General features: G+C 38.2%; 1 protein-coding gene across 1 annotated transcript in view; it reads left to right on the forward strand.

Annotated features, from left to right (window-relative positions):
• DNAJC15 (DnaJ heat shock protein family (Hsp40) member C15) overlaps window positions 1–10,183 on the forward strand; it is a 79,145-nt gene extending 68,962 nt beyond the window's left edge. Inside the window, exon 6 of the mRNA XM_041731174.1 lies at window positions 9,958–10,183. Within this exon, the coding sequence (XP_041587108.1) occupies window positions 9,958–10,028 (71 nt within the window). The 3' untranslated portion in view covers window positions 10,029–10,183. The remainder of the gene's footprint in view (window positions 1–9,957) is intronic.
• The last annotated feature ends 14,694 nt before the right edge of the window (window positions 10,184–24,877 follow it).

The following is a 24,877-nucleotide window of genomic DNA, read 5'->3' on the forward strand; positions in this document are numbered from 1 at the left end:
TTCTAAAGTGGGTCCACTAACAACATATTCTTTCAGTTTTGTTTGTATTACCCTCATTTCTGAAGGAAGGCTTTGCTGAAATTAAGATTTTTGGTCTACTGTTTTTCTTTGAGGATTTTGATTGTGTTATCCCACTGCCTCTGTCCTTCATTGTTTCTGCAAAGTCAACTATTAATCTTATTGGAGGATTTTTTTTTTTTTTTGTATGTGACACATTGTTTTTCTTTTGCTACTTTTAAAAGATAACTGAGGCATATTAAAAATTTTAGGAGTTTGGAGCACCTGGGTTGCTCAGTTAAGTTAAACATATGCCTTCAGCTCAAGTGATGATCCCAGGGTCCTGGGATTGAGTCCCCGTGTCAGGCTCCCTGCTCAGGGGGGAGCTTGGCACTCCCTCTCCTGTCCCTCCCTCTGCGCGCGCGCGCTCTCTCGCGCGCTCTCTCTCTCTCTCTCAAATAAATAAATAAATAAATAAATAAATAAATAAACTCTTTAAAAAATTTTTAAAGAGTTTATTTGAGCAAAAAATCTATAAACTGGAATTGGTTAAGAACACTCCACTGACAGGAGCAAAGGGAACTACTTTTATAGAGAAGAGGCAGAAGCAAAACAAAGAAATTACTTGATTGACTATAGCTTAAGCATTTGCTCTATTTGGAAAAGCCTAGCTGACAGTGATTAGTTGTCTTCAGGTTTCAATTTCTTAATGTTGAGGAGTTTACATCCTTAGGTTTTTATTTGATTATATAGGCTACTAAAGCATTAAAGCCACTTTGATCTAATGGGTTCCTTATTTAATTAATTTTTTTATTTAATTAATTTAACATTACTTTCTAGATTTTCTCCTTTGACTTTTTGCATTTTTACTATGATTTATCTGTTTTTAGATCTCTTTATTTATCTTATTTGGATTTTGTTGAGCTCTTTAGATGTGTAGATTTTTGTTTTTCTTTTCTTTTTAAATTTTTTTTTAAATTTTTATTTATTTATGATAGTCACAGAGAGAGAGAGAGAGAGGCAGAGACATAGGCAGAGGGAGAAGCAGGCTCCATGCACCGGGAGCCTGATGTGGGATTCGATCCCGGGTCTCCAGGATCGCGCCCTGGGCCAAAGACAAGCGCCAAACCGCTGTGCCACCCAGGGATCCCGATTTTTGTTTTTCAATAAACTTTGGAAAGGTTTAAGTATTATTTCTTTAAAGATTTTTTCCATTTTTTTTTCCTCTCATACTCCCATTACATGTATATTTGTGAGTTTAATGATGTTCCACATGTCTCTGAGGCTCTATTATTTTTTCTTTCAGTTCTTTGGTTTACATAATCTGAATTGCTCTATCTTCAAGTTCACTCACTAATTCTTTCTTATGCCAGCTCTACTCTTGAGCACCTCTACTGATTTTTAAATCTTGTTCTGTAGTTGTAAAATGGCCACTTTGGAATCTTTTCCTATAAATGCAACATCTGATCACTTTCACAGGTAGTTTCTCTTGCTGTTTTTTCATTATGTTTGTATGGATCATACTGTCATACTTTCCTGTTCTTTGCAGGCCTTATAGTATTTTGTTGGAAACTGAACATTTTAGATTGTGTATTGTAGCAGCTCTGTAAACTTGTGCACCCCAAGGAGGCCTTATTATTTTTATTTATTTGTTTAGTAACTACCTAGATTATTTTAGGGAAGTCACACCCCCCACCCCACACTGTTCAGCTTCTTACACTGCTCCTCAAGAAGGCATAGCTTTGGATATGCCGTCAGTCATCATGGGATGACACTGATACTGATAGGGCACTCTTCTTCCTCTCTTTTCTTTATCATACCCAACTGTAAACTACACTAATTTCTGACCAGTTACTCAGTCGTTCTCAACAATGCTGTAAGACATAAATTTCTCTAACACAATCAAATAATTTTTCCTTTGATGAAACAGTTTCTGAGGTCAGTGTTTGATATTTGTTCTGACCCTAGGAGGGCTCATCACTGCTGTTTGTTCTGTCCTGTGAACTGGCCTACAGTCTAAGCTGTATATTCACTGGATTCATGAATCTCCTCCCAATTGCTTTTTAAAACCTCTGCTGTCCCTGTACTGTCCTTGAGAGCACCCTCCATAATCTGTTGCAAATGAAGTCAGTTCCTTTGGAAATAAATTAGGGGCTCTCTGTTTTATGGCCTGTTTACTTCACAGGCAAAATCTCTGCCAGGGCTCTGGAGCTGAGGGTAGAAACTGTGGCAGTCTTCTCTCCAAGTGAAACCCCCATTGTAGCAGCTAAGCATGTAATACAGGGAACAGCAGCCTAAGGTCTTTGCGCCTTGCCTCTCCTGTGTGGAACTACCAGGCCTTATGGACTGGGAAATGGGCTCATGAGGCCCAGTATTCTAAGGAAGCCACAATTAAGGTAGAGCTTCTGTATTATTTGCTTAGAACTTAACCTCAGTATCAGGCAGCTGGGGGCAGGAAGAGAAATATGGAGATCCTTTTGCTCCCAGAAAGTAAGCCTTTTATTCAGGATCTGGGGAGAGAGGGAGGCCTGTGTTTTTGCCTTAGCAGTCCAGCAGAAGTCTCTGTCTGGCTGAGCTGGGAGGAGAGAAGGAAGGAGCTGTTTTGGTTCAAATACCACAGTTTCCTGCCTTTCTTACTGAATTTTTATAGATTTTATTGAATAAATGTTTCTCTTTCACTTTTGCTTTTTAAGACCATTTTCAGAGGCTTAGATGGTTGGGATATTTACATAGTTTTTACCAGTTCCAATGGGGAGCAGATCCTCATGCCAGAAGTCAATCTGTGTGCCTGATTTTAACATTTTTCTTTTAAGAAATTTGGGTGCCCTTTAAGAAGCCTTCAAATCAGCAGATGGTAATACTTTTTACTTCTTTCTTACAGATTTGGGATGTAGACATTCATAAGTTTTAATGAAAGTTAAAGAATATATAAAAATCTATGAAAAGATCTGTATAAGAAAGACCCAAGGATATAAGGCAACTTGTATCTTCTCATTCCTCAGATTGGTGTGCTAATTATGAAACTCACATTAGTAATGACTATTATTTAATTAGGTACAATTGTTATTATTAAATTATAACTAATACTATTAGTTATATATCATTATTAATAATTCTACCTAACTTTGAAACATTAATTATAGAATATTTGCTTATTTTCTTTTGTGCTAGTTAGGGTTTTGTAGGCATTTATGTATTTTTAGAGCACCTACTCGTTACACTCTTGTTTACCTGTTTTCTGCACCTTTGGAGTGGTTTTACTTCTATGAAGCTGGTACCTGATGCAAGAAAATAATAGAGTAGTGACTAATCACTTTTCCTACTCCTCCACAAAGAGTGTCTCAAGCCCCATCTGTGTACTCGGGACTGTGTCGAAAATACATAGATATCTTAGACAAGATTGCTCTTCAAAGTATTTATTATCTAATGGGTAGGTAGGCATATTTAAATGACAAATCATAGTCATGATTATAATCTTCTCCAGAAGAAAGGGGACCTGGGATGAGATTATGGGCTTGAAGAAAGTCACTGTTTTCTTCATCATGGTCTTGATCATAGGTTTGCTGTGCCCTAGTGATTTTTGGACAGTATGAATATGTAGTGTCAATGAACTCCAGGAGGTCAACATATCTCAGTAAAATTTTCAATAAACTTTTATTTTTTTTAAAGATTTTATTTATTTACTCATAGAGACAGAAAGAGAGAGGCAGAGACACAGGCAGAGGGAGAAGCAGGCTCCATGCAGAGAGCCTGATGTGGGACTTGATCCAGGGTCTCCAGGATCATGCCCTGGGCTGCAGGTAGCGCTAAACTGCTGTGCCACCGGGGCTACCCCCAATAAACTTTTAAAAATTAAAATATACATTCATGAAAACACACAGATTATAGGTGTACAACTCAATGAATTGTCACAAAGTAAACCCATTTAGGTAGCTATTACCCAGATTAAGAAAATCATACAAAACTTTTCCTCAGGTACTTTTCCTGTCATTCCCCACTCCCCAAAAGTGACCACTGTCCTGGCTTTTATTGTCATAGATTAGCTTTACCTATTTTTGAACTTCATATAAGTAAAATCATATAGTATACAGTCTTCTATATTTGTCTTTTTAAATTATCTTTGTGAGATTTATTTATGTAGCAGTGAATGCTATAGTAATGATTCCCTCATTTTTATTACTGTATAGTATTCCATAGTATGAATATCCTGCATTTATTCTTTTTTTTTTCTGTTGTGTTGTCTCCTTTTCTTATTGACTTATGAGAGAGAACATCATATATTCTGGTATTAATAGACATGATTCTTTGTGTTGTAGGTATCTTCTCTCTGTGGCTTGCTTTTGCCTCTTAATAGTGTCCATTCATTGTACAGAAATTCTTAATTTTAATGTAGTCCAGTTTATCCAAGTTTTCCTTTATACTTAGTGCATTCTTGTTTTGTCTGGGGAATTTTTGCCTGTCTCAAGGTCATGAAGATAATTTCTGAATTATCTTTATTATCTTATATAATTATATTTGTAATAAACTGGAATAAATTTTTGTATATGGTGTGAGATAAGGATAAAGTTTCAATTTTTTTTAAGATAGATATCCAAGTGGTCTAGCATTATTTACTGAAAACATCACTCTTTCCCCATGGTGATCTACAGTATTGCCTTGTTATAAATTAAGTAGCTAGATATTTTTGGAGACATTTATGTATTTTCTGTCTTCTTTTGGTGGTTAATTTGTGTTTGTGCCAATACTATACAGTTTTAATTCGTGTAGCTTCATGACAGATCTTTTTTTTTTGTAGTATAAATCCTTCAAATTTTTGTTATTTATAATTTTTCCACTGTGTTTGGCCCTTTGTACTTTAATATAAATTAGGAATTATCACATTGATATGCATGTGAAGATGTGCAAGTGCACACATACACATTCACACACAAACTTCCTGGGGTTATTGGGGACTGCCATGAACATGTAGATCTATTTCAGGAGAATTGAATCTTTACAACACTGAATTTTCTAAGCCAGGAACAAGGCATATCATTCCACTTATTTAAGTTATCTTTAACTTGTTCAATAAGGCTTTTAAGTATTCTGGGTTATAATCATATACTTAATTTGTTAAATTTATCCCTTGGTATCAATTTTTTAAGTGCTACTATAAATTGTTTTGTTTCAAAAGTTTATATTGTAAAGTCATTTTTTTCTACAGTATAACAGTTGGGTTTGTATATATTGTTATTGTGTATCCAGCAACTTTACAATTAAAATTCATTTAATTTTCATTTAAAATTCATTTAATTCAATTAAATTTACAATTAAATTCATTTAATTGTATAATTTTGTCTTTAGATTCTTTTGGATTTTTTATATACCTAGTCATCATTTATGAAGAATGACAGTTTCTTTCTAATCCTTATTTATTTTTTTATTGTGAATGGAAAGGAACATTTATTAAAATAGCTAGACCGTTGATACAGTGTTAAATAGAAATTATCATAGTAGGTATCCTCTTCTTGTTGCTGACTTTAGAGCCAAAGGTCTCAATATTTTACTACTAAGTATGTTTGTGACACTTTTTGACAACTTCTATCACATAAAAGAAGTTCCTTTCCATTCCTAGTTTATGAAAAATTTTTATGAATGTGTATTGAGTTTTGTACATCTGTTGAGATAATTAAAGGATACTTATTCTTTATTCTGTTAATATGATGAATTACATTGATTAATTTTCTAATGTTAAAGCCAGTCTCAGATTCTTGGTCATGATATTTAGCCTGATTTGTTTTTGCATCTGTGTTCATCTTGTGATATTTCTATCAGGATTTGTTATCAAAGATATGCTAGCGTCATAAAAAGAATTGAAATGTGTTTTTTTTCTTCTAGGTTTTGGAAAAAATCACTGATAAAACCATCCTGACCAGGCTTTTTATTTGTGGGAAGATTTTAATTACAGATTTAATTTCTCAGATAGATAGAATTCTCTTTTGGTTCTTCATTTCTTATGTATCAGTTTTGATACCTTACATTTTTCCTAGAATTTATTTCATTTAAATTTCAAATGCTTTGGTATGAATTTGATCAGTTTTTTTCAGAGAACTAACCTTTGGCTTTGTTAATTCTCTTGAATGCTAATTTCTGGTATGATATTTTCCTTGATGCATGGGTTATTTACAAATCTAGTGATTAATTTCCAAGCATTAGGATCTATCTCCTAGGTGTATTTGTTATTGATTTCCAGCTTAATTCCACTAAAGTCAATTAGCATACTTTATATAGTACTTCTCAAACGGTCTGTGATAGAGGACTTGTTTCCCAATCCCTGTTGGACTGGCAACTTTTAAAAAATATAATTAAAATGAATTTGTTAGAAAATTGAAATAAAAAGATATGTAAGAGCAAAGTCCCAGGGTTGGTTTGTTTTTGTTTTTGTTTTTTTTAGATTCTACAGATACACAATACTACATCAAGAGGCTATATTTTCTAGACACTTATTCTCAATATCTAAACCTATCTAGTTGTGGTCCATTAACACCTCTGAACCAGCACTAGTCCATGGAACACACTTCCAAGTTACACTGCTTGTCGTGATTTCAGTCTTTGAAGTTTGTTGAGACTTGCTTTATAACATACCACGTGGTCAACTTCAGTTAATGTTCCTTGTTCCTTTAAAAGAAGGCATATTCTGTACTTGCAGGGTGAAGTGTTTTATGTATGTCACTTAGATTGTTTGTTTATCATGTTTTTTTAAACTATATTGAGATATAATTTACACACATAAAAATTATTTAAATGCATTGTTTGATGAATTTTGACAAATGTTTATACCCATGTAACTGTTAACACAATTAAGACGGAACATTGTAAAACTCAATAGGTTCTTCAGTGCCCTTTGCCATTGCCAGTCTTTCACCCCAACTTGGATAATCACCATTCTACTTTTTGCCACCATAGATTAGATATGTCCTCTCTCTCTCTCTTTGGAGGAAGAAGAGGGAGGCTCAGAGGGAGAAGAGGAGAAAGAATCTTAAAGTGGACTCCATGCCTAATGCAGAGGTCAATGTAGGGCTCAGTCTCACAACTCTGAGATAATGACCTGAGTTGAAATCAAGAGTTGGATGCTTAACCAACTGAGCCACCCAGATGCTCCTAGATGTGTCTTTTCTGACATTTCGTATAAGTGGAATTGTGGAATTGTATATGTACTATTTTGCGTCTGATTTCTATGAAGGCTATAAATAGTGCAGAATGTTGGGCACATCACAATGCATTTTCCTTCTCTCTAGGATCTTGGCCCTCAAGACCTGGCCAACTTGGTAGAACTCCAGTGCTTTCATACTTACGTGTTTGTATTTTATTCAGCTCTTCCAGTTGGTGTCAGTGGGACAGCTGATCTAAAACATAGTAGTTCAGGTAGCCCAAGGCGGAAGAGCTCCGGCAGTGTTTAGTGAAGGTACAATGGTATAGAGATCAAGCGTGAGGGTAAGTGTTCTAACTAAATGGAATTCAGGGGACTCTCCCAAGAATTTTGAGCAAGACTGAAAGATCCAAAAGTAGATTGTGTCCATTAAATAATAGGATATGTGTCCTACATTGTTAAATCAGTCAAGATTCAGTGCCAGAAACTGGATGTTCTAAGCAGGAGACCATTAAGTACAATGAGTTAGAGTTTACAGACCTAGAATTTACTCCTTCAGACTTCCCAATAGTCTGACAAAAATGACTTTGCGAGTAATTATAGAGCTGCTCTGTCAGGGAAGCTACTACCTCATAGACTGCCACTAGAACTGTACAAGAAGCACAGCTGCTGTCACTACTATCCTGTAATCTCATTTACTAGCACCAATAATAAAGAGGGCCAGCAGGAAAGCCTTTCTGTCACTTGAGCCTTCCAAATCTCACAAGATTGCCCCTCCCTGATCCTAATTTGAGTCAAACACTACTTGAAAAGAATATAGGAGTTGTAGTTTGGGGCTTGGGAACTTTTCCAAGTTTTAGGAAGATAGAAGAAGGGTAGACTGAGAGCTAGACCAAAGTTTCTACCATGCACATAAATCAAAAGTCCACTGTTCTTTAACTTAGGAAGGATGAGTGGTAATTCAACAATATTCTAAATAAATTGTCAATCCTTTTTCTCTAACATTTCCATCAATAAATGTAATGTTTGAGGCAACTTTTAATCTTAAGTGCCTTTGTTTTTTTCCTATCTGCTAAAGAGCATATTATGGCCTATGATTTAAATATCCAGGATGCATATCAATCAATCAATTACAGGTTATATTTGAGTTCAATTAATATTTTAATATTTATTGAGGATATACAAAATGCCTGGCATTACCTTGGTAACTCTAAACATTTAAACATCTTACCAAGATTGACATTACCTAATTCCAAGATCATTTTCAAAGATAATCATGAAATCAGTTTATTTTATGATCAAGTGTATATGGAGACTTTCAACTTCATTTGTAATTCTTACTGTATATTCAAGGACACTCCGTGATATATTCCATAAGTGTTTATAGCAATTTAGATCTTGATATGAAAATGTCAGTAGTATCCTCAAGGGCAAAACGCAAAAAGCTAAATATAGCTTCCTCCAGTGTTGCCCTTTCTACTACATCGTATTTGCTGATGTTTTCCCTGCTTTCTTCTTCCTGAATAAAGTGGGTGGTATGATATTAATAAGAGCTTGGATATGGTTTGGACAATTTATACACCAATGCTATGTAGATGTGTTTTGGTTTGTTGTAAGTTGTGTTGCTCAACACAAGACCTTGTGTTCAGGTCTTAGGAGGTTTTCAAAGCCATAGACGGTTTGTACTCAAGGGGAGAATAAAAAATAAAAAAAAAAAAAAAACACAAAGAAACTGGTGAACCATAATATGATTGTTAGCTCAAGTGTTAAGCAGTGAAAATGTTCAGGACTAGAAGTTAGAAGGCCTCTAATGCTTAAATAGCTTTAATATGACTGGAACTAGTATTTTTGTATGTCAGATTCTGTTTGTGATTTATAATGATTCTGAATTTGAAATTCAGCTCAATTTCCTTCCCTCTTGCTGTTTGCATTAGAAAGGATTCATTGCAAAGAATTCTAAAAAAAGAACTGATGTAATTTTATTTTAGGGCACAGTGAATCTAAGACTACTCCTTAAGTATTCTAATTAGGATTGTTGCAGAGAACAGGGAGCATTTCCTTTAACATTATTTTTATTATCATTTTAAGATTTTATTTATTTATTAGAGACACAGAGAGAAAGAGAGAGGCAGAGACACAGGCAGAGGGGGAAGCAGGCTCCATGCAGGGAGCCCGACGTGGGACTCGATCCCGGGACTCTAGGACCACACCCCCGGCTGCAGGCGGCGCCAAACCGCTGCGCCACCAGGGCTGCCCTATTATCATTTTTAATTCATTTATCTGTATTAATAAATATGATTGTTAGAACTGAATACTATATACTTGCATTTTCTAACATATTTTTTGTTTTTGTGGAAATGTAAGGTTTGATATGACTCTGAAAGTTCCCTTGGATTGCTTTACCTCCTTCAGAAAGATACTCTCCTTCATAGTTGAATGTTTTTCTCTTTACAGAAAAAGTCTTGGAGTGAGACCTTTATTTACCTAACCATCTACTTAATTTCAAAAAATTCTCTGATCAAATATTTGAATAGCAGTGTCTGACCAGTGAAATGTTTGAATGTTTTTCAAATTATTCCTGATCATAACTTTCTTTCATTATTTTTCTCAGGTTATCTTTGATTGTTGGGTATCTGTAGTGCTTCACTAAACAAATTTAATTTATGCTGTTGTGATTTCTGTTTAGCTTATAAAATAATTTGTCAAGAGGATGTATGTGTGGGAAAATATCAGAGAATTCTAATTAAGAGTGTTTTTCTTTATTTGAGACTTTAAAAAATGTCAATAATGAAGTGTGTTTTAATCCATTTATGTTTTCTTTGTCCTCTCAGGTGGATCTCCTTACTTAGCAACCAAAATAAATGAAGCAAAAGACTTGCTAGAAGCAACCACCAAACATTGATTGATGCCCAAGAATCACTCTGAAGGAAAAGATGGGGGAATTTAAAACAAAAAGGTCCAGCAAATTAAACTATGGTATTCATGATTTTCATACATGTACTGACCACAATAATTTATTCCACTATTAAGGCATATAATAATAAAAGATTAACAGTCTGTCTTTTTATTATCTTTTAAAGGAACACCTTAAAATTCTTTAACTGATTTTTATTTTCTTCCTTTCTCTGTGATAGTCATACATTTTAAGACTTTTGTTCCATTAGTCCTAAGTTCTCCTGGCTCCCCACCCTCACTTAAGTATCATCATCAGTAATGTGGGATTTATGAGCAGTAAGTATAAATTTTCTTACTGCTGATATTTATATTCACATTGTCCCTTGTTTCCTCAGAGGACTTTAGTACTATGCCTATGTAAGGTGCTTTAAATATTTTGAGATCAAACACTGACTGCCATCCCATGGGGAAATGATCAGAAACTCAATCGAATGTACTAAATGGTGTTTTGTAAAGTAGTGGTTAGGATTTGTTAAAGAACTGTGTTCTCTCTGAGACCGTATAACTGAAGCATGAGAACTTGGAGAGCTACTAAAATGATTAAAGATTTGCAAAATGAGCCCTGTGAGGAAAGGCAGAAAAAGAGGTTGGAGAAGTCTGAGGAATTCGTCTTTAATTATAGCCATTTAATACTGTATATTTATTCAATTACTCATTCTGCAAATATTTATTGACCACCTATAATTTGTAAGGCACTGTAGTGGGTCCTCTGAGAGTTACAGGTATGAACCAACCATAGATCATGACCCCAAAGAAGTTATATTTAGAAGAAAGATAAATCACACTATTAGAAAAGTACAGGTGATATGCTAAAGTTCAAAGAAGAAAAGAATATTATAAACTGAGAGCATAAGGAGGAGCTTCCAAGAATAAGTGGCATGAGAGTTGGGCTCTAAATACAATTAATAAGAGATTGATGAGTCAGTATTGTTTCCCTTGAGATCAGTCACAATTAGCAGAAATAGGATTTATTAGTGTGATTAGAGTACTCAAAAGTACTCAAAAGTAATGGATGGACACATGCTCTTGAAGGACCAGCCCTTTAATTTATATTGCGTGAAATTATTATCTCAGATAGATCCTGGTCACCATCACTTTACTATCCTAAAGGTGAGAAAACAGATTCAGACACAGGGTATCAGCATTAGTTTCTAATACTCTTTTACAAAGCCTGGGTCATCCCAGGTAAACTAAACCACTATATTTCATCTACCTAAAATACTTTTTAAACATTCTAGATGCATATCGTAATGTATGACATTCCATAATTTGGTAGCTCTCAACATTGGCAATATTGGCATCTTGAGGTGAATAATTCCTCTTTGTGCAGAGTTCTCCTGTGCATTGTAGGATGAGTAGCAACATCCCTGTCTATACCTATACCTACTAAAGGCCAGTAACACCACCTCAGTGTGACAACCAAAATGTTTGCAGACATTACCAAATGTTCCTTGGAGAGAAAATTGCCCCAGTTGAGAGCCACTGCTATAAATTTAAGTATTTTTCCTTCAGTATGTAAAATAATGGCCTCACTGAAAATGAAATGAATCTTAGAGTCACTAAAATATGGCTCTTGCTTTAAAGTCCCCGTTCATGTCCTAATTTTCTTGTGGGTTAGTGGTTTTCATTTTTCTGTTCATTATTATCCCTGTTCCTTAAATGTCCTAATCCCCAGATCTCCACATGTCAAAAGCCTAGGGATAGGTCGAGGCCAAGCTAAAATGCATCCTTCTTTTTCTTCTGATACCAGCAAAAGTAATATCATGGATTGTCAGTATTCTAAGAGCAGGGATCATATCTGTTTGCTGCTGCATTGGTACCCAGTAAATATTTGTTGAATGAATGAATAAATTTCCAAAGCACTTTATTCCTCACTTATGATAGTATTACCTGGTACCTTGTGAAAAAAGCCTGTTTGTGTAACATGTCTTATTTCTCTTACTAAAAATGCAAGAATCTTTAGAGCAAGAATCTTGTCATTTATCTTTGTAACCTCTCTGCTATGGAACACGTACATATAATAGATATCATAAAGTTGTAAGCACTAAGAAAATGTTGTTTTCTAAATGCTATGCTTCAAAAATGTTATCACTAATTTTTAAAGATTTTATTTATTCATGAGAGACACACAGAGACAGAGACACAGGCAGAGGGAGAAGCAGACTCCCCATGGGGAGTTCGTTGCAGGACTCGATCCTAGGACCCCGGGATCAGGATCTGAGCCCAAGGCAGATGCTCCACCACTGAGCCACCCAGGTGCTCCTGTTATCACTAATTTTGAAAGTTAGGCTAAGCAATATTGGGGTGCCCTCAGGACATATCTTTTAGCTGACATTATATTTTCTTTTTTTTAAAGATTAATTAATTACTTTATTTGAGAGAGGGGGCTCACACATATGCGAGCGCTCAAGCAGGAGGAGGGCCAGAGGGAGAGAATCTTCAAGCAGATGCCCTGCTGAGCACAGAGCCTAGCTCAGTCTCTATCCCACAACCCATAAGATCATGACCTGTGCCAGAACCAAGAGTTAGACACAACCAAGTGAGCCATCCAGGTACCCTTTAATTGACATATTTTCTAATCCACACTATATTTGTAAGAATTTGAGTCTATAGTATTACCTTGGAATTTCCTTCATTCCCACTTTCCTGCTAAGCGTGTACCTAAGAGTCAGACAGATACGGGTTTTTTTTTTTAATTTTTATTTATTTATAATAGTCACACGGAGAGAGAGAGGCAGAGACATAGGCAGAGGGAGAAGCAGGCTCCATGCACCGGGAGCCTGACGTGGGATTCGATCCCGGGTCTCCAGGATCGCGCCCTGGGCCAAAGGCAGGCTCTAAACTGCTGCGCCACCCAGGGATCCCCAGATACGGTTTTGAATACTCTCTTCCTAATACATGAACTTGGGCAATTAATCTGGAAGTCCGTAATTACCCATTTATAAAATAAAGAAAATGATAATCCCATCTAATAAGATTATTGTAGGAAATAAGGATGTGTAAAGCATTTACTCACATAGCAAATGCTCAAAAAATAGAATTATTGCTGCTTTCACTGCCCCATGTAATTAATTTAAAATCTTTTAGAGTACCTTGAGTTAAGGTTTGAGGTGTGTTCCAGGTGTGTTCAGTGATCATTTGTTCTACTCTTGAATCTGCAGTTTGGGTAGTACATGGTAGGGACAGCTCGTCTCTATTCCATGCAGCACCAACTGGGGCTGGGGGAGCCACTTCGTGTAGTTGACAAGTCAGTACTGGCTTTGGTCAGCCAGGAGCCTCAGTTGTTCTCCGCATAGGCTTCTCCACAGGGCTATGGAAAGAAGCGTCATCACACTATGGTTGTGTTATAAGAGAAAATGAAGAGACAGGAAATGGAAGCTGCAAACTCAATATGCCATTGCATATTCTGAAAACTGGCAGTGGTTCTGCCTAAACTCAAAGGGAGAGTATATAGAGGATCATGAAAGAATTAGTGGCCATTTTTAATATATAGCAGGGCAGGGTTTAGATTTCTTACCCCTCTTACTCAAATCAGTTAAGGCATTGCTTTAAAAATTTGTCAGGAGTGTAGTAAACTAGAGTAGCCTCAGATGACACGACTACTCTAGGTAGATATTAATTCAGTAATCATTCTGTAAATGGCGTTGTACTTATGAAAACCGATTTTAAAAGCTACCCACCCTCAACTCCTTATTATCTATAAAATGCTTGTTTGAATGGTTACCTATCTTCAGTAAAGATGGCTTTTACATATTTGCTGCCATTGCATATTCTTTTAATTAAGTTCTTTGTTGTTATTGCAGTTTCTGTTTATTCTTACATCTTAGATGCAATCTGAGGGAGCAGGAAAGACCTTTTAAAAATAAAACAATTACTTCCCAGCTTCCAGAGAAAGTCTAAGTCAAGTGGACAGCTAATTAAAGGAAACATAGAATGCCATTTAGACTATAGTTGATGGCACCAAATTCCATCATAAAGTCAAAAGTGGAGAGAAGTTCAGTAAGGAAGAAACTATGGTGATTGTGGAAGACTTTGTTTTATTTAGTCCTCAAACCATTTATTTGGTTTGAAATGCATTTTAGTAATTCAGCTAATATTAAATACTATGTCAGGCAGTAAAGATATAAAATAAGTACATTCTTAAAAAGTATAATATGCTCAAAGTAAACAGAAAAAAACAGATTCTTAAATATAGAGAGCTCTTTTTTTCCTGATACTTCTGAATTAAGAAATACTGAATTTTATTACTAGGCATGCTTGTGATTATCCAGCATGGTCGTTAGAAATAACATATTTTATCCAAGGACAGAAATCCTTTGGTTGCCATGGGGAATCTTGAACGCAGGAAAAGAACCTTTAATGACGTATCTTCAACACATTTGGCAATGAGCTTAAAGTAGTTAATGACATTTGTGGGAGATGAATCAGGTAGGCCCTTAATGTCAAAAATACTGAAGTTTCTCTGACTCAACTCACTTCAGATGAGCTACAGAGGCTGCAGTGCAAAGTTAAATATCCAAATAGGCCAGCTCATTCTGCACATTGGGAACCACACCATCCATGGACACTCATCTCTTCGCCCACAGGGACCTTCTTAAAAGCCTCTGGCTCCAAGGAGGACTTGTTGGCAGTGAGTGAATGTGTCAGCAATGTGCCTCCATCCTAACAGAAAGGCAACCCAAAGAGCATATCCCATTAACACTAGATCAGTATCATCTATTTGTCAAAAGCATTCCATGAATTATGGGCTGAATTTTATTTATGGTAGAGTTATACACATTAGGAAATTAGAATTCTAATTTATTAGCTAAAAGAGTTGAGAAGTTCTCTGGACTCATTTTTTAGGTAGAATCTAAGTGATCTGGATCATTGCCTACCAGTGAAATTGCTGGGCATGGTAGACAAAGAAAATGTTCCTTCTAATGATTTTTATGAGCTGAGTAGCTATTGTTCCCAGCTGAGTGCTCTTTTCCTTTTTTTATTGTTGCTGAGCAAAAGAATTTATAAAAAGCTTTTTTTTTTTTTTATTAAAAACCCTGCTCAATTGAAATGCAAGTTCATTAAGTACTATTCATTTCTCTTCCTGCCATAATAACCCTTTCCCCCTCCGTTCAATTCAGTAGTGCTCAGCAGCACTGGTCAATGTTTTAAGTCTGAAACTTACAGATACGCAATCTCCAACATCAAGAGAGAGTTTTATTTCACACGGGCAGAACATGATCACTCAGACTAGATGTTGACCATAAATTCGCATTAGTACCTCAACTTAGAAGGAGAAGGTGCCCCTGGAGAGTTAAATCAACAGTGGAAAACTTAATTCAGTTTTGACAAGATGAAAATCACATTGAGATACTGGTTCAATATTGACACCTAAGCTGTAGTGCTAAAGACTATGAAATTAGAATCCGCTCGTTATCTTAAGTCCAAGAGATTTTATTAATAATAGCTAATACTTGTAGAGCACCTTGTACCAAGCATCCTACCTACATTATCTCTTCTAATTTTCACAGTACCCCTAAGAGATAGGTACTATTGATATCCCCACTTTATAGATGAAGAAAGAAAGATAAGATCAGAGTTTAGAAACTTTGCCAAAATTATGTAGTTAATTCATAGCAGTGAGACTAGGATCCCAATCCAGTTTGTCTTGACTCTGAAAGTACATACTCTTTACCTTTCCATTATATTGCCTTAATTCTAGACGTGGGAATCATTATAAAGTGAGGAGGCTTGAATGGCCCCGTACACATTCTTTGATGGTTGTGAACCTTGGGTTATAGGATGTAAAATGTTTATGGAAGGGTCATGTCATTTGGCAATATGAATGAGTGCCTGATGTCTTGAACTCTGCCCTGGAAGCTTGTGATGCCGGCCCAACTAACTGCACGTACCGAAAGTTCACTTGTAGAGCTCAGCAGCGTGGGTTTCTCTGACTTGAGTGGGGAATGGATGAAACTTGGAAGAGATTTTATTTGAAACTTTCACAGACAAAAGCTTCCTAGGAAAACATCTAGAGCAAAATTCAGAAGATGGCTCGTGAAACCGAAGCAGCAGACCTTGGGAGAGAAATGAAGAAATTGCTCCGTATAATAAAGATGAGAATAAGAAAGGTGAATTTATTGAAAGGAACAGAGAGGTAGCGAAAAAATTAAGGTTAACAAGAGAGACAACTGAACCAAGAAGAGATCACTTACAGCATTTGAAAGAGAATTGCCAGTGTTCAGTAGACTTTTTCAAAATCATTTTCAGGTATTCCCAACTGTGGACTGGATTATTTGTTCATGCCGTGCTTTTATGCCAAATTCCAAAATTACATTTTGCACAGTTATAGCCTTGTCTAGTAGAACCCATAGATCTTTAGTCGCCAATCTAAGAATGTGTCTTAAGATTATCACTTAATTTTCTATGTTCTCAGCTGCTCTAATCAAATGGTGAAAAGGTTTCTAACTTCCGGAGATTTATAACTCTGCATGACTATAATATTCATAGCAGATTTGTGGTTCCTTGAATGTTAGATACACCTGTATTCACAAATCCGTGCATTCCAAAGCCAACTCCTTGATCTTTCCATCTATCTACTCTTAGATTACCATGGCCTTTACTCTGTCTGTAAATGTGGATAATCAAGAGTTGACTTTAGAAGGGTTTACATTTTGGCTTCTCTGCCTCTAGAGTGGGTTGAAATTATCTAATAATGTTTGTCCGGTGGTGGTGAGATGTCAGATTATACCTGCATAGTCTGCATCCCTCAGGCTGTCCTGGAATGTTGCATAGGGGTGCAAAAAGAGCAGCATGTACACACAGAAATGCAGCCCTCCCTAATTAACCCCACTCAGATCTGATCTTATGCTTTGTTCCTCAGCCTCTTGGTACTTAAGTATTCAGTATGCATTTTATTCTACTTTATTTTACACATATACCATATACTTGACTGGGCTTTTTTCCCCCTTGCAAACATATTTTCTTAGCCCAATATGTAAAAATTAAATACATGCATGCATATATACATATATACTATTGTGTTTGTTTTGCTTTAAAATTGTAAAGGATAAACTGTAAGATACTTTTATCTGTCTCGTTTTCCCAACATAGTTAAAATTAAATCTGACTTGCTAAAATTGAATTTACACTAAATTTTTCTGTCGTACAACTCTTGAAGAGAAGACACTAATCTTATGTAACTTCATTTACACTGTGAGCTCTCATGTAGGCACTGCTTTTATTTCTTTTGTACCTTGTACTTCAGGGGATGCTTGGCCCGATGGGCCCCCCAGGACGCAGTATTGATTGGTTCACTTCTAAGAGCAACTATCAGAAACCAAAATTGTGGACATATGGATTTTCTTAAAAACCATTGGTGACACTTGGGTTTTTTACCCTTCATACCAAAATAAGCAAGGGGAAAAAATAGAAATCAGCCCAATAATACTTTAGAATTGATTTTTGTGCTTATCTTGTAATGCAAGTACCAAAGAGAGTGCCAGTTTCCTTGGTTTCCTTATTTCTTGCCTCAGGTGTATCCGTAGCAGTTTTTGGCCTGCAGCACTTTTGGGACTGCGTAAAGAACTCTAAGGATAGGTACTGGTAATAATCAAAATGCTGACACAACCAAACTGTTACCCTTAGAACGTATCACTGAACATGTCTGCACAAATGCCTGGGTCCCAGACTTAGTGGAAGCGAAGGATAGGCCCCTGTTCAGTTTCCAACTTTTAACAGGAGGGGGGTACAGATAGGTGGTGTGCCCTCCATTTCTCCTCTCTCGCCCTTCATCATCTGGCCGCCGTGACACACCACACCTCACCAAGTGGTCACATCTCAATCATCCCAAGACCAGTTAGACAGTGGGCACGGTGCATGCCGGTGCTGCAGTCACTTAACTGGCCCACGAGGGTCCCATGTTGTCATGAGGCGCCATCCCGTGATCTGTTTTCAGATCGGTAGAGGAGGACTGACAGTGTTGGGCTAACTTAACATCAAGGGTGTGTCTGTCATAAAATACAAGCTGGAATTTCGTTTTGTCAGGGGAGGAATATGTTTTCTACAGCAGTCTGGTGAATTGAGAACAATATGCCGAGTCATACGGTGAACGTGTTCGATTTGACTCTGCTGATAGGATTTATGTATGGAACATCAATTTTCTGTACAGACATAATTGAATACATATTACCATGATATGAACACTGCAAGGATACATATGGTTGTGTAGAATGTTAGATTTTAAGAAACGTAACGAAGAGGAAAATCAGAAACCTGCGGACGCAACTGATGAGATTATTAACTTGAATTTTTTCCCCCAAAATATATATGAAGTACATACACTCTTTGTAGAAATACAAAGACAAAATATTTTGATGTGTTACCATCTTCCTCTTTGGATTGAATTTATTAACAGAGCAAGAATGCCTAATAGGCAGGCAGGTACTCGGGCCTGGTGGATGGCTCGGTGACTCTGTCCATAGCTTCTGCCCTCGGGACTCTGAAAAAGGTGTCTGGTGTCAGAAGGTCTAAGGGTCTGTTGTATTTCTTAATATCACAGAAATCGTGTGTTTTTTCACCCAAAGCCGGGCTGAAAGTTACTCCAGGGGAAGGAAGAAGAATTTGACTAATTTATCACCAACCTAAAAGAACTATCTAGGAGCCGCACATTCACAGTTAGCAGGAGGTCAGGCAGGAATTGTTCAGAGCCTCCCTCATTGCTGGTGGTGGGATTACCATAGTGTAATGTGACTTTAGGGGACAATTTGCTCAACCGAAAGAGGTTTAAAGATTTTTAGTGTTGGGGTTACAACAAGGATTCCAACTTTCTGAATCCGATGAGGAAATGCAGAGCCGTTGACTGCTTACCTTTAGGTTTTGCATCCCCCTTCTGAACCTCAACAGCAACCATTTCTTGTTCTTATGGCTGCATGGCCTGAGCCGAGCTTTTGATCTTGGCTGTCTGGGAGTTATAAGTCCACAGTGTTGCAGTCAGAGTTTTTCTTTCTCTCAATAATCCCATCTGCCTTTGTCCTCTCCTACTCTTGGCCTCCTTTTCACTCGCATACCAGCCACACCAGCATCAGGCTGGGAGACTCCGCAGTACCCGCGCGCTGGGGCGTGATTCCTGTTGGGCTATTGGTGAGCTCTGGGCCTACACCCCAACCTGCCTCACCACGTTTGCTCCCGAATACCATCCACCTACCTGCCCACAGAGTGAGACAGACTAATGAGAAAGGAGTGGGAAATAATGAAATAATGAGAACCGCACCAACTGTTCTGGACACCTTGAAGAGAGCTGTTTGCTCAAGGCACTATTCATATTTTTTTTTTAATTTTTATTTATTTATGGTAGTCACACAGAGAGAGAGAGGCAGAGACACAGGCAGAGGGAGAAGCAGGCTCCATGCACCGGGAGCCCGATGTGGGATTCGATCCCGGGTCTTCAGGATCGCGCCCTGGGCCAAAGGCAGGCGCCAAACTGCTACGCCACCCAGGGATCCCCACTATTCATATTTTTGCAAGAAACAGCAACATTGATTTTTTTTCTTTTTTCTTAAATTTTTATTTATGATAGAGAGAGAGAGAGAGAGAGAGAGAGAGAGAGAGAGAGAGAGAGAGAGTCAGAGACATAGGCGGAGGGAGAAGCAGGCTCCATGCACCGGGAGCCTGACGTGGGATTCGATCCCGGGTCTCCAGGATCGCGCCCTGGGCCAAAGGCAGGCGCTAAACCACTGCGCCACCCAGGGATCCCTGATTTTTTTTTCATCTGAGAACCATTCTGCATGTGTACAGAGTTGGAACGTTGAACCTTTCTCCTGTAAATGCGGGAAGTGCCTCACCCTCAGCCTCATCGCACAGACTTTGAAGTTGGCATTTCTTATTTCCAGTTCCACGCATGCATCTTTGCTCCATTTCATGGATGGCCGGGAGATGACACTGCATTATTTTAAGTTTTCTACCTGGAATGTGGTGTATGAGTTAGCCAATGTTGAGCACATGCTCCATCATGCGGAGGATGCTCCGGATAGGCTCTCTGCTGCAAAACCTACTTGCAGTGATGGATTTAAAATTTTGCTTTGCAACCCAGCCAATCAGGTGTCCGACTATACCTTGAAGCCAATTAGTATTTTTTTTTTTCAATTAGTATTTTTTTTTTTCAATTAGTATTTTTCAAAGAACCAGGTGCAGAGCTGCTAGGTAACATCTGTAAGTGACTTGCACTGCTCTAGTGGGGTCTGCATATGTTCAGCCCTATATGAAGATGTTTTTCACTTGACACAGAGTCATCTTTGGTCTTGTTCTCCACCCACTCCATTAAGCAGACACACCTACACATGTTACCAATTTGATTTGCTTTCACAGGATGGTGCTTTGAGTTTCTCTTCCTGATGCTAATATTTATGCAGATGCCTCGGAAAGCTACCCATCCAAAGTGCTTTCCGAGGGGAGGGGACAACAAATCTTTATGTTATTATCAGGGCATTTTCTGATAATCCTGCATGCCTAACCTAAATTATCCAATAAAGATTTGAGGATTCTGTGTTTCGTTTTTAACACTATGTTTAAAGATGGCAGTTTTCCTCAAAGAAAGAACACACCTGAGTTCCTGTAACTCTGAGGACTGAACACTTGGGTTCTAATCCCCTGGCTCTGCAGCTAAGGAGCCGTGTGACTCTGGGCAGGACGCAGCCTTCTCTGAGCCACTTGAATTAGCTGCTTTCCAAGAGGCAAGCAATCTGTAGAAGAAGCACTTGTTCTCAAGTCACACAGACCTAAGTTTAAATCTCTGATCTACTTTCTATTAGCAGAGTGATCTTGTGGAAGTTTCTGAGCTTCTCTGGGTTTCCTGACCCATAAAATGGGTATAATAATAGGTACCTCACAGGATTATTTCAGGAGTTTGATGATTTCATAGATACGGATGTGCCTGTACCCGGTAGCTTCTCCACAAATGTTCATTTTTTCCTGCTTAACTCTTTGGCTTTACTGATTTTTTTATTTCAGGTACTACACAAATATAACAACAATTAAAGGATTTTTAAAAGAATGCATAACAAATTGCCAGTAATTCCAACATCCAAGCATCAACCATTTTCCTTTTTTCTGAGACCCACTCCTGTGCATCTTAATATAGATCTGAGGAATTTCTCTTACAGAAAATGCCTGTGGACAAATACACAGATCTCTAGATTGGAAATCAAACTATAATATTTTACAATGACATCTAAAATTAGAATGTTTTTAGTAAAATGAATAACTGATTATCAATAACAGTGACTAAATAAGAATAATTGTTCTTATTTACTTAATAGCTGAAAGATCAATCAAGAGAATTTAGAGGAAAGACAGTCCTTTGGCCAACTTTACGGCAAAGCAAGGTATGACAACTGTCAATTACTGCATGCCTGACATTCTTTATATACATACTGTCTTTAATCCTCAAAACAACTCACTTAGCTAGGTATTTTCATTCCCATTTCATCCACAAAGAAGAGGTGTTTTTTTTTTTTTTTAAGATTTTATTTATTCATTTGTGAGAGGCACAGAGAGATAGAGAGAGGCAGAGACACAGGCAGAGGGAGAAGCAGGCTCCATGTAGGGAGGCGGATGGGGGACTCAATCCCGGGTCTCCAGGATCAGGCCCTGGGCTGAAGGCAGCGCTAAACCGCTGAGCCACCCAGGCTGCCCAAAGAGGAGGTTTAAGAGCTTAAACACCTCGCTCAGAATCCCAACTAGGAAAGAGTAGAGTTAGATCTGCTCCCAGGTCAACTAACCCTGATGTCCATCCACTTTCCCTTATTGTGCTGCCTCCCAGGAAGTGTCCCCAGCCAAGTACAAAACTCGCCCATGAGATTTTTAGCCTAAGTTCCTGAAAACTTCACTCCTGGCTTAGAGTGGATGCTGGGGATTTTATTACATCTCCTCGGGGTGGTCATTCATTCCAACATGATCACAGTCCAAGGACCTCCCTACCTCTGAAGACATTTGTCACCTGTCATGTTATATTCAGGATGCCAGAGGAGGCATCCACCAAAATGAACGGAGGCCCTTTTGTGACAAATAGACTTAAGAAACCAGAGCTGGAGCTGGAAAAGACCTTGTAGATCTATCTGCAGGCCTCCTTCAGGCACTGTCTGATGGATTTCCAGATCCATGGCATTTTCTGAGTGTTTGATCACAGCAAAGAGGATAAACACTTCAGAGTTAAAAGGGATAGCATCAGGCCTGGGGGCAAAAAAGAATGTTACCACTTTTATATTCCCCCTCCATTGGGAAACAGCAGGCTTCCAAGAACTCAGGCTTTGGAGACAGACTAATGTGGGTTTAAATTCTGGCTCATAGACTGGCTTGCTGTGTGGCTTTAGACAAGTTACTTAACTGCTGCTTTTTTGTTTTTTTTTTTTTTTTTTAGAGGTGTGGATCTAGATCTATTCTTAAGGAATTACTTCTTTTAAAGTAAGAATGAGTCACAGGTTACTCCTTTCCTAGATACAGTTATCATTATATCACTCTTGTTTTATTGACTGGTATTTATTTATCTACAAATAAAACGTTTATTTTCATAGAGTTGACATGCAGTGTTGTAGCAGTTTCTGGTGTACTGTATATAGTGATTCAACAATTCTGTATGTTACTCAGTACTCATCATGTTAAGAGGTTACTTAACTTCTGTGAGCCCTCAGTTTCCCTATCTGTAAAATGGGGATTATATCACCACTTCACAGAATTGCCATGAGGGTGAAATAAAGTGATGTGGTCAAATGTGTGCCTGGCGCTTAGCTGGCATTCCCAGCTGTGCACATAATTGATTTCCTTTCACGGAGCCAGGGCTTCTCTACTTTGGCTATTCCTTGGAATCACCTGTGTAGCTTTTACAACCCTTAATATCCAGGCAGCTCCCCAGACCATCAGAGTTTCTGGGGTGGGAGCTAGGCAATGTTTTTTTTTTTTTTTTTTTCAAAGCCCCTCTGGAATTTCCATGCCTGGCCAAGGTTGGGCATCCCAGGACTGAATAGTGTGAGTGACCCAGCACATACACAGGATGGGCCTGTCTGCACAGGCTCGGCAAGAGCACAGCTAGAGCCGGCATCGGGCACTGAGGGCCCCTGGGCAGTGGGGGGGGGGACTCTCAGCTCTCTGTGGGAGTTGTGGGCAGAGCTGTCTCCAGGGCCTGACCCAGGTTAATCACCCTGGGGCCTCTCTTTTCCCTCTACATTTGTATCCAAGTGAAACCAGCTTAAAATGGAATTTGAGGGCATCTTGGGAAAGAACCATGGCCAAAGCATCTCTCGCTGAAGGGGAGATGGCTTGCCCAGGGGGAGAAGCGGCAGAGGAGGAGGTAGTGCCTATACTGGCAGGTCCTGACCAAGACCCTTCAGTGCCCTTCAGTGCAAGGTGCCCAGAGTTACTAACTCTCTTGTTCTCCCTCCAGAGTCAAGGACCGATGGACTCATTACTTTGAACGAGGCCTCCCTGAATCCTTATTGGGAAATTCAGTGTGGTCAGTCCCGGCACCAGCAGTATCACCAGGGAGCTAGTGAGAAATGTGGAATCTCAGACCCCCACCCCTCCACAAACCTGACTCAGAATCTCCAGGGATGGGGCCTAGGATTATATAATTGAACAGAGTTCCCAAGTGAGTCTTATGCTCATTAAAGACTGAGAAGCACTACTGAAGTGAAAATAAAACAAGTTTTAGAGGTGAACAGTGCTTCTGAGGGTTTTTTTTTTAAGATTTTATTTATTTATTCATGATAGACATGAAGAGAGAGAGGCAGAGACACAGCCAGAGGGAGAAGCAGGCCCCATGCAGGGAACCCCACATGGGACTCAATCCCGGGTCTCCAGGATCGCGCCCTGGGCCAAAGGCAGGCACTAAACCGCTGCGCCATCCCCTGCTTCTGAGTTTGAACCCTTACTCACTCCCTGTGTGATCTTGGAAAAGTTAACTTCTCTGAACCCAGGTTTCCACATCTGAAAATTGGGGATACAAACATTTGCCTTATTAACGGGCTGCCAAGAGAATTGTGGATGGAATCCAGGGAGTCTATAGACTTGGATAGGAACTAAATAAAGCATTTTTATTCTTGCTAATCTCTAACTGAAATTTAGCATGCTATTTAATTATGAATGTCTGCAACAAATCGTGGTAGTTGTAGCAACCTATGGCTTGGTCGGCAGCGGAAATCACGGAAGTTTGCATATCACATTACAGTTGTTGCAGATACCTTTATATATTTGTATTCATCTCCTTCAAAATTACAGTTTTAGACTTGCTGCTGGATCTCAATATCTAATGTAGTAATAATGAGGCACTTACATTACTCCATCGTAAATGTTTTAAATCTTTATGAAATTGTCTTTTAAACTAATTGGTTTTCTTTATAATTTTATTAATTTTTTTTTTTTTTATGTATGCACTTGACAACTTCATTCTGAAAAGAGATTCAGTGGCTCAGGGGTCAAAAAATTTTAAGAAACTACTCTCCTGCCTTACAAGTGGTGATGATTAAACAAGGGAATCCAATGTGTCTAATGCTTAGCAGAGATGCAAATATCAGCACCCCAATTGCTCTCAACATCATCATGCTTTGTCCTAAACCTGGACCAAAGGATCCTTCAGCCTTTCCATGTGTACTGTGTCTAGTCAACATTCAGTATAGGCATTTTTCTGGTTAGTTCTAGTTTTATGGAATGAAAGTTATTCCTTACTGGGTGTCTGCTCTGTACCAGAGGGGTGAGGTAAGCCGCCTAGAACCACACTAGCTACTGACAGGAAAGCAGGCATTCAACCTTCACATTGCTCTGTATACT

Source organism: Vulpes lagopus, chromosome 16, assembly GCF_018345385.1.
Source record: "Vulpes lagopus strain Blue_001 chromosome 16, ASM1834538v1, whole genome shotgun sequence".
Classification (NCBI taxonomy): Eukaryota; Metazoa; Chordata; class Mammalia; order Carnivora; family Canidae; genus Vulpes; species Vulpes lagopus.